The 10,550-nt window shown below is 43.6% G+C and overlaps 1 protein-coding gene and 1 long non-coding RNA gene across 3 annotated transcripts; both read left to right on the top strand.

Annotated features, from left to right (window-relative positions):
* Nucleotides 1–35: 35 nt before the first annotated feature.
* LOC131488456 (uncharacterized) lies at nucleotides 36–7,916 on the top strand. Its single transcript, XR_009250213.1, has 2 exons — nucleotides 36–108; nucleotides 2,472–7,916. It is a non-coding gene; the product is annotated as an uncharacterized LOC131488456 (long non-coding RNA).
* GVQW3 (GVQW motif containing 3) lies at nucleotides 39–7,916 on the top strand. Of its 2 annotated transcripts, none has more exons than XM_058690358.1 (2): nucleotides 39–3,283; nucleotides 7,549–7,916. In XM_058690358.1, exon 1 carries the CDS (start codon nucleotides 571–573, stop codon nucleotides 1,201–1,203), a length of 633 nt encoding a protein of 210 aa, XP_058546341.1. In that variant the 5' UTR covers nucleotides 39–570; the 3' UTR covers nucleotides 1,204–3,283; nucleotides 7,549–7,916. The 2 variants fall into 2 exon arrangements, with proteins under 2 accessions (XP_058546341.1, XP_058546340.1); XM_058690357.1 differs by having other exon boundaries at nucleotides 4,325–7,916.
* Nucleotides 7,917–10,550: the final 2,634 nt, after the last annotated feature.

The following is a 10,550-nucleotide window of genomic DNA, read 5'->3' as shown; positions in this document are numbered from 1 at the left end:
CGGGCTGCCGCAGTGCGCCTGCGCACAACCTACCCCGCGAGGAGAGAGTAATGCGCATGCGGGCGTGTCTCCCGGGACTCTAGAGCAGGCGAGCCCCCGGCACTTTCGGTAGGTTTGGCTTGCGCGGGTTTTTGCAGATCTGGGGCGAGCTTGCACGTCGTATCGCCGGTGCATCTCTCCTTGCTTGCTTCCGTTGCCACCACTTAGGCCTCTATTGCAGAAATCGCCATACACTCTTAAGGGCCGCAGAATCGGGAAGACCTTGCTGACTGATTGGCACGCTCTTGGCAGATCTACGTGCACAAGTTGGACGGAGACGTGTAGATTTCATTTTCCCCAGCTTTACAGCTTCTCTTTGGCCCTCGGGCCAGGTTAGCTTCTCAGGACAGGCCTCCCCAGCCTCGACCCGGAAGCTGAGGGGGAAAAACTCAGAAAAGCAATTACTCCTCCCTGGTGAGGCTTCTGGAGGAGCATTAATAGCGACATGATTCCACTTGCAGCCCTATAGAGATTGGTTTCTCTGTCTTCCCTTACAGTCGTGGTCTTAACGTTCCTGTGTTAAGTGCCAGAATGAGTGACCGCTATCTAGAACAAAGGATTAGTATCAAATTTTGCGTCAAATTGAACAAGTCTGCAAGTGAGACCCACCACCTTTTAAAAGAAGCTTATGGGGATGAAGTCATGTCCAGGGCCAGAGTTTTCGACTGGCACAAAAGGTTTAAAGAAGGGCGGGAAGACGTTCGAGATGACGCCCGAAGTGGCCGTCCAGTCACCCACCGGACGGATGAAAATATTCAGAAGGTCAAGGACTTGGTTTGTTCAAACAGGCGGTTGACAGTGAGGATGATGGCCGAAGAGTTAAATTTAGATAAAGAAACTGTTAGACTCATTCTGAAAGAAAACTTGAATATGAGAAAAGTTTCTGCAAAAGTCCTCTCGGGTATTTTGAAGGATGAACCTCAGCCTGGGAAACTTGACTTTCGGTCTGATCTTTCAAGGGAAACTAGGAAAAATAGCTCGTGTGTAAGGAAAAAGATAACAAGTTCTGAAACATGGACTCATCTCCAGTGTGAAGCTGGCGGGGAGATACCTCTGCCTGTATCTCATCCCCAGAACCACTTCCCTGCCAGCCAGCTTCTGCATGCTTCATCATCAACAAGCCTTCCCACCAGAGCAGCTCAGGACTGGTTCACACCATGGTGAAAGGAATGTGAGGTGGCCGAGCCTGAGGTAGAAAGCTGCCTCACAGTTGGGCACCTTCCTTTGCTGCCCCTCCATTTTCAGTCTTTACCATTCCTTCCCCCATGTCACAGCCCTCCCAGTTACTCTTGCTGGACTGCTGGGCCATCCTCCAGTTTTGAAGAACTGCTGGCTGTTGACTGCTGGTACTTGTTTGTTCTTGAATTCTTTTGCTTAACGAGTTTGGATCTCCTTGCTGCCCAGACCTTAGCTTGTGGCTATCCTGTTCCCGTGTTCTCAACATCCTGCCTCAGGGGTTCATACCATTGAAAGGTGGGAACAGGACCCCCTGGAGTCTTTCTGTCCCCAGGAAGGCATATTCTTCTGGGAGGACCCCAAAAGAAGGCCTACAGTTCCAGCCTGCTTCCCAGGCAGGGCCTGAGGTATGGTACAGAAGGCTGTGGCACGCCGACCTAGTGAGCAATGCTAAGGGCATATCCAGCCCAAATGACTCAGTAGGAACCCCTCAGTATTGAGAGGTTGGCCACCCATACTAATCTCACAGACCTGTCTCTCACAGAAGAGCTGGATTTGTTTCATTAGTCCCATGCTTCGCACCCCCATTCGTTTGGGTAACTCCTCTGCTGGAAAAGGAGGATTTGGTCCTAGAAAATATAAGTGAGGAGACTCAGGCCCAGGCTGTGATGTGTGAGGAAGAAGACAAGAGGATACTCTAGACCTTGAATTAAGGACGTCTGCTGCTCATGTGCTGATTCCCACACAGCTATAACTAATACCAACACTGTCGGGTGTTTTTTGAGCACGTGCAGTTTTAAAAACACTCCTGGGCATTGAAAGTGTGAAGTTATAAAACACGGTCACCACAAGGTGGGTGGACTTCCAGATGAGATGATTCCTGAACTGGATCCATAAGGAAGGGTGAGACAGGAGGCTAGGAAATTAGGGGAAGCTTCCCAAGCAGGTGAAACAGCATGAGGCTTCAAACCTGCATCAGTATGAAAATGATGGCGCTCTTGGCTGAAATAGCAAAGTCTGGAGGAAGATAATAGTGTTGCAGAAGATGAACAATTTGGGATAATTTGCTTCCCTTCCTCTGCCCCAGCTATGCCATTATTTTATAAATTGCTTCCCCTGAGTCTGTGGCTAGGTTTATAATAATTCACTTATTTGATTATCTAATTTTTCCATCAGACCACCCCCCCCCCAATGCCAAAAAAAAAAGCATTCTCTGCAAGTCCGAACTCCTTTATCTCTTTCTGCCTCTCTGCCAGGATTTATGCAGTGGAACTTTTCCCAAGTGGATTCCAAGTAATACCACATAGACTGGAGACATCTCAGAAATGCCTGATGGAGATGCAGTGGAAAGTGGTTAGAAACAGCATTTCACAGGAATAGCCAATGTCTGTTTTTCCCAAGGGTTTTCACATGCAAAGCTCCTATTATTGAACTAGTAGATTAGTAAAGCATATTGGTTGAGAGAAGCCCGGCACTTAATTATTCAACACAGTTATTTTTAGTTCTGTTCTTTCACTATCTCTGTCCCCTTCAAAAAATGGCATGTTCCCAACTAACACCTGTCAGTTTTGAGGCACCCTTAAACCTACACCTTATGCAACAAATAAAAGATCTTGTGCAAGAAAAATCTTAAACCAAACAACAGCTCATAGACTTCTACCTACTTAGCGATTTGTAGACTTTCTGTTTCAGGACGTCATGTGACGTCTTCCACATCAGAAGAGGTTCTGGGTTCCCCACAAGCACTTGCCACCAGGAACACTGCACTTCTGGAACAAAGGCCCCGTACCTGGCTGTTGCAACTTTGGGGCTGAACCTCATTAATCCTTGCTAGGTTCAGTGGTAATTATTGGAGAATTGGATGCTCCTCGGCCAGGGCCAGGATCCTACAACAGTATCTCTAGGCAACATCTCCAAGCTGAGAGAACTTATTTCTGGACTCATTCCTGTCCTGTAAACAGGGCTGGCGTGAGCCTTCCAAAGATGCTGGACCAAGACCATGCTGGAGCATAGGGTGCCACAAGCAATGGTGGCCCAGACAGGGTTTGGACACAGCTACTGGAAGCAGGTAATCAAGAGTGTGAATTCAAATTGTTACAAGTAGCTATAAGGAAAAGGACTTAATGTTTTACTTTAGCTCTTGTGCTGAGTTCTAGTCAGGTCGAACTACGGTACTACTGGGGCCCATTGCCCATTTGCAAGGCATCCCGGAAAATATTCAATGAAATGATAATAGACCCTAAGACAGCTCAGATTTGGGGAAGTAAAATTTCTGCCCTAACACTCATCCACAGCAAACCATCTATACGTGGCTGCTCAGAGTTGCTAAACCTGAGGCCAGATCATGATCTAGAGTATCCCCAGACGGGAGAGTTCTCATAAAACAGTATCCCTTATGTGCCCACCCACCAAATCGGTTTTATTGCCGACACAAATTTTAACCCTGAACTGCACCTTCCCACCCAGGCTTCCTGAGCTAATCCTGTAGTCTCAAGAATCTACCCAACATCGTGCCCCAGGCTCTTGTCCTTGGCTTTTCTTATACACCTCTGTCTATTCTCTACCAGTTTGCTCTCTCTCCTCTGCTACACTGGTGCTTTGTTTTCTGGTTCAGGATCACATCTCTCCCCCTTCTGGTCAAGATTTTCCATTACAACTCTTAATTTTTAGATCCCTCTTCCAGCTCTTCACTTCAGCTCTAAAGTCTTGAGTGGGGAAAGTGGCCCCAGGTTGCTTTCCTATCCTCAAGAAGCAGGGTGGGACAACATGGAGGTATGTGTTCTTATTTTTGTGTTATCTAAGAGACATACAGGGAGGAAGAGAAAGCTCCCTCCCACCCTTAGCCACCAGTGGTTCTGCTCCCCAGAGCCAACCAGTGTTAACAGGTTTCTTAAAGAGGAAATTTGGTTACCTCTGGTGCTCAGGAGTCAGGAAAGTTTTTCAGAAATAGAAGATCCAAATCCCATCCTCTCTGGGTAAGCTCCATGGAAACATAGAAGATGAAGCCTGGCTCTCTGTAGGACATCAGGAGGAGAGCTGGCCATCTGCAAACCTTGACTGTAATTCTCAAGCTCAACACAGTCATTTAATGAATCTCTTTGGCTTTCAGGCTGATCTCCGTCCCCATCCGCATTCTGGTTCAAAATCCACACGGAATGTTACATTCCACAACTAGAAGTCCACGAGAATAGACACCTTCCAGGGCAGATCATCCCATCAGTGATTTTATCTAATTCTTCCTCTGCCCCTCACACCACACTATTTTACTTCCACCTGTCCCACTGGTAATGAAAAAAAAAAAAAAAAACCAAAGAATTAAATATTCACCAATCTTTGATTTTAAAAAACATGTGGATAGTTCTGCAATGTTCTGAATTCTGCCCCTGGTTCTGAATCCTCAATGAAATGTTATTATTTAGGAAGAATGTGTACCTGGCACCTGCTTTCCAGAGACTTCCTTTCAAATCCATTTCTTAGAATTCAGATTTGCCAGTGAACATGCCTTGATAAATGTGGGTGCCAAATGACTTGAGGCCATCTAGTAAAGGACGGCGATACCCTTGGGGAACTGTCTCTACGTCACATGCACTGCTCAGCCAGCCTGCTATTTGCAGACCACTTCACCTCTAGGTCCTTGGGATTGGGTCTCACAGGGTCTCACGTGGCTCAATTAACAAGAGGTTCCTTTGCTGCTGGAACTGTATATGTAACCCTGTGTTCTCCAACTGCTTCTTGGTTAGATCAGACCTCTCAGATCTTACCAGGCTTTACACACTATCCAAGGCAACCCTCGTGTATTTCTCTTCTCTAGTCTGCCGTATCAGATCCTTGCAAACACTTAACAGTTGCATCACCCTTCTCCAGTATTAATATCTAGAAATAAAAAAGCTATAGTGGGGAACTTCGATACTTCCAACAACCCTTGGATCTCGTAAAGGGGTCAACAAAAACTTTTTCTGTAAAGGAAATGTCTTAGGATTTGTGGGCCATCCAGTCTGTGTTGTAACTGCTCAGCATTTTATTGCAAAAGCAGATATAGCTAATACGGAAGTAGGTGAACATAGCCGTGTCCTAATAAAACTTTATGGATACTGTAATTTGAATTTCACATGTTACAAAATACTATTTTGATTTTGTTCAACCATTTAAAAATGTAAAAAACCATTTTTAGACTTCTTAGCTTATACACCACAGAAAAGCAGATGATGGGCCAGGCTTGGCCCATGGACCATAGTTTGCCTGCCCCTGGTCCAATGTATGTAAAGTGTGTATATAAAATGACAGATGACTGATCCTCTTCCATCGATAATGTTAACGCCATATTGATCCACCAGTGTCTGACCACTTACTGCACGGAGACTGTAGAATATTGAAGGGAATCTTTATGATGCCAGGAGAGTGAACTACAACTGAATGATGGACTGTTTATCGTAACCACATTCTGTTTCACAAAATAAGTTCTATGCTGTTTTTGACTAAAAGTGATATTACACAAACTACTACCTATATTATGCCCTTATCGTATCTCAGAAACAATTTTGGCGATGCTGCAAATGGTTCCAAGTTGCAACCAGTGATAACAAGGAGCTGAAGGTGGTTCCAAAATTGCCTTGACCATGGGCAGCATTTGAATGAGTTTATGTTCTTACCTATGAAAGTGACTACTGTGGAAGCGACAACACTCACGATTCAGCGCACGCTGGGGCCAAGGGTGTACCCTTGTTTTACTTGCTTTTCCCCCAAAGAGAGCCGTATTGTGTCACCTTTATTTAAACTGGTTTCCCAAAATTGAGATAGAATCTCAGGATTGAACAGATGTTTACAAAGGTATTTAATCCAGCAAGTCAAGTTTTTCTTGAATCCTGGAGTGACGAAATACTACAGCTGCTGAATAGTTGCATCTGAAAGAAGGTTCTGTGTTAATTCCAAAAATTTTTGTCAAGCGACTATATGTCCCAGGCACTGTCCTGTGTGCTGAAGTGCAGCAATGGAGAAAACAGACACAGGCCTTAGATCTGACAGTCTAAAATCTAATTATATTACTCTTCACCCGGGTAGAACTTCTCTTCCATGTGCCCACACTAACTTATTGTTAATTGCATACCTGAAAATAGGTATGACCTTTGCCGTAAGTCTCTGTGCTGCGGTCGTGAAGCCTCTCCAACTGCGTGAATACTTTGAGGACTCTATGTTCCACTTAGATTTTATTATCCTTTAGACAGATCTGTATTGGTAGGAAAACACGCTGGCAGTGTTGGAAGTGTAAATTGGCAACAGCTTTCTGAAAAGCAATTTGGCAGTATCTATCAGGAGCTTTAAAAATGTTTATATCTCCTGATCCTCTAATTCCACTTCTGGGACTCTGTCCTAAAGAAATAGTCTAAAATGTGGGCAGAATTTATGCTTAACAACCCAGAAGTCCAACAGTAGAAAATTGGTTAAATAAATTACAGTATGACCATACAATAGACTATTATGCAGTCATTATAATTAACATTTATGAACAGTTAAAACACCATGGCGAAATGCTTATATTAAGTGAAAAGGGTGTTATACAAAATAGTATATATAAATCCAAAATTGTCTCTTTTTTTTTAAAGTTTATTTATTTTGAGAGAGAGAGAGAGAAAGCACAAGTCGGGGAGTGGCAGAGAAAGAGGGAGAGAGAGAGAGAATCCCCAGCAGGCTCTGCACTGTCAGCACGGAGCCCCAGTTCAGGGCTCGAACCCACAAACAGTGAGATCATGACCTGAGTTGAAGCCAGTCACTTAACTGATTGAGCCACCCAGGCTCAGTCTTTTAAATGACCAGAACGGGTATGCCAACTCTGTGTGGTTGGGTTATAAGTATTTTTTTTTTTAATTTTCCATTTCTTCTCTTTTAAACAACATTTGTCCAAATGTGATTACTTTTATCAGAATAAGACAGTAGCACCAAAAGGTGGCGATGGAAGACAGTGAAGGCCAAACCGCTAGTTTGGTCCATGAATAATGAACTGTCTGGGTGGATACGGAGGCTGTATGCCATTGCATTGCGGGTAGCAAGAGTGGGACAGAAGGGAAAAGGGCCTGCCCGAGAGGAAAGGCAGGTGACCAGGATCCCTACAAAAAAGGCAAAGTGGTATGAGAAGGTACCATGTTATGTAATCCTAGGTAAGTAAAAGCACGAATGGATCAGGTATGTTCTGACAATGGGAAAGGATATGGAATACTCTCCTGAGCAAAATTAACCTCATTCTCGCATTCTCTCATACAAAGTGAATACTCTCAAGATGGATTTTATTGCAGTTGATTCTCTGAAGAATCCTTGAGCCTTCCATATCATTTTTTTTAGGATAGAAATGCCTATTGATGTGCCAAGCCTGCCTCCTCCCATACTGGGATGCTCAAGCAACCTGGATGCACATGGAAATATTTGGTATTCCAAACTGGGAATCCCACAGCATATCATGAGTCATCGTAATGTTGTAACTTACAAAACTAAAGTTTGCAAATGTTATTTTGGTGGGATCTGGAATTGCTGTGCTTTTTATCTATGTCTTCAGAGTAATCGTGTTACAGGATTTTAAAGTGAGAAATGATGTAGCTAATGCCTATCCATAAATGCGAGTGTTATGTTGGGAAAATGTGTCCTCCATTGTTGCTGTAGCAAAACGTTTATCATTAAAATGCCAAACATCTCAGTAAAATTTCAAACTTTCAGTTGAGTACGTACATCTTCTATAGGCATGTAAATTATGGATTTGCCAAGCTGAGAGAGTTCTTTAATATCGAAGTGTAAGTGTTGGTCTGTAGAAAGAACAGAAGAGTGAAACATGGGTGTTAGTTCTGGCTCCTTAATAGACCACGTGACTTTGGGCAATTCATTTGCACCCTTGGAGCACTCTAGTTTACTCATCTGTAAAAGGAGAATAATAACACTTATCTCATGGACTTGTTTGTTTTGTTCATTCAACAAATATTTATTGACTGCTTATGTGTATTTGACACTGTCCTAGACTCTAAAGATATAGCAATAAATGAGACAAAAGAATGTTCCTCCTTCTGAGCATACATTTAAGAGCAAGAATATAGCATGTTAGATAGTGATGATTAGATGTGAAGCTTACATTAAATAACGTAGGTGATGCCCAACACAAGACTTGGCATGTAGTACTAAGTAGATAGTGATTTCCTTTTTTTGTTTATTTGTTTTGTTTTTTGTTTGCTTTTGTTTTTAGAAAGAAAGAGAGTGCAAGCAAGGGAGAGGGGTAGAGGGAGAGAGAGAAGAATCTTAAGCAGGCTCAGCACCAGAGCGGGGGTGGTGGGCTCGACTTGGCTTGACCCCATGACCCTGAGATCATGACCTGAGCCGAAATCAAGAGTCAGACACTCAACCGAGCCACCCAGGCACCTCTTCCTTTGCTTCTTTAGTCTTCCTAATGGCTCTTGAATTACTCTACAACATGGTAGTAATCGGCAAAAATCCTGACTCTGCCTTCTAGCTCTTGCCAGTTAATAAGGCCTAAACCTGTTTTTGCTTAAGAAGACAAATAATTCCTACAGTTTTGTTTTGTACTTCCTGTATGGCAGATTAATCAAGGTGGTGCCTAAACACTGTTGATAAATGGCCTTTTCTGAAGCCAGTTGGCAGGGGTCTTTGCCTCGGGCTAGATGGCAGGTGTTAGGTCCACAAAGACAAATGCGGGGGTGACATTGCTGTTTAAGTAAAACAGATGCACAGACCACAATGGCTGTTTCTGTTAAAGCTGTGTGCCCTATGCCCTATTCCCAGTACTGGTGAGCCAGGCAAAGTTTGCGTTATTTATGGGATACCAGGGCATTGACAAAAAGCCAGGAAAAGGCGGGTTTAATGCTTGTGGTATGTTTATATTTCTGCCCCATTGTGGAAATTTTGGAAGGCTCAAGGAATGTTGGAAAATAGCAGCCAAAAGTTCACCCCTAGGGGTTCAGGTACTTCACCAGACCCATTTCCCTGGCTCATCTTCCTCCTCCAGAAACATCCATTCATTTACTGAATTTCCTCTTCAGGTCTGGGCCTGTGGTAGGCACAGAGGGTACAGCCCTTGCCCTGAGGCTGTGCCCGGCCTCGTGGCATGGAGGCAGGGCCAGAGGTGGAGAGACCACTGAGAATGGGCTCCCACCTTCAACTGTCAGTCTTTTCCAGAGGACGACTGTAAGGAACAAGCTTTTACACAGAATTTGGGGCAAAAAGTTAGGATGATCACACACAGGGTGATTGTAGGAATGAGAAAGTGGGGTACAGGGAGACAAAATACACAAACAGTGGTAAGTGGCCTGCTGGCTATACCATCCCCAGGATTCAGTGTGAGGTATTGTCTCTCAGAAGAAACTAGATGTTAGGCTGGAGGCCAGTACCCCTATACCTTGCTCTAGGAACCTACTAAGAGAAAATTCAGAATCACAACTCAGATTCGATGAGGAATTCGATGAGGAATCCATTGAACCACAAATCAGATTCGATGAGGAAATTGGCCCAGGGAGGTTGAGTGATTTTCTTGAATCGCACATCCAGCTGGTGGCGGAGCCAGGATAATTAATGAAGGACCTTGAATTTCACTCAGTGCAGTGAGTTTTTTTCCATTACTCCATTGGTAATAATTGCCTTTACTGATGTGTACATTGTGAAGGTATCTTTAAAACAGCAGTCAACCTTATGTTTGATACATAGATGATTTACCAACCGTTGATTTATATGCAATTTTTAAGGAACATATTTATAGCACAGAAGTAGGACAAAGGTTTTTCCAAGTTTCCTTGGGGTGTCCAGGCCCTCTGGTCCTTCTACCAGAGGTGTGTATTCACAAGTAAATGCTGGCATTCTGTCATTCATTTTTTCCAGATGTCCTTTTCAAGTAGTGTGTTCGGTTTTATGTTTTTAATATTTCTCATACACGTTTTTAAAATCTGGACACGTAAATCCTAGTAAAGTTCTCAGCTATCTCCTCTCTGCCGTCCCGAATTTCCGGGTGTGTTTATATTTATGACACAGTGTCTGAAGGCGTGAATGCTCTCACATCATTAGGGTTTATATTCCTAAACCATAGACTTGGTGCATTTCGAGATGTTCTGAAAATTCTTTACACTTCACTTGTAAATGCCACTATACTGTGGCATGACATTTCCATAGTAACGCATATTTCGAACAGGAAAACAGAGGAAGCCTAAGGAAAAGGGAAGTAGGTTTAAAATGCAAAAAAAAAAAAAATCATTAAAAAAGTAGAATATATACGATGGGGGAGAGGGGTGTGAATCTGGTTTGATGTGCTCTGAGAACAGAAAGTCTTGCAGACCAACTTTAGGGACCTGCGAGAT

The sequence above is a fragment of the Neofelis nebulosa genome, chromosome 10 (assembly GCF_028018385.1).
Source record: "Neofelis nebulosa isolate mNeoNeb1 chromosome 10, mNeoNeb1.pri, whole genome shotgun sequence".
Classification (NCBI taxonomy): Eukaryota; Metazoa; Chordata; class Mammalia; order Carnivora; family Felidae; genus Neofelis; species Neofelis nebulosa.
This window is presented reverse-complemented; position numbering and strand designations above follow the sequence as displayed.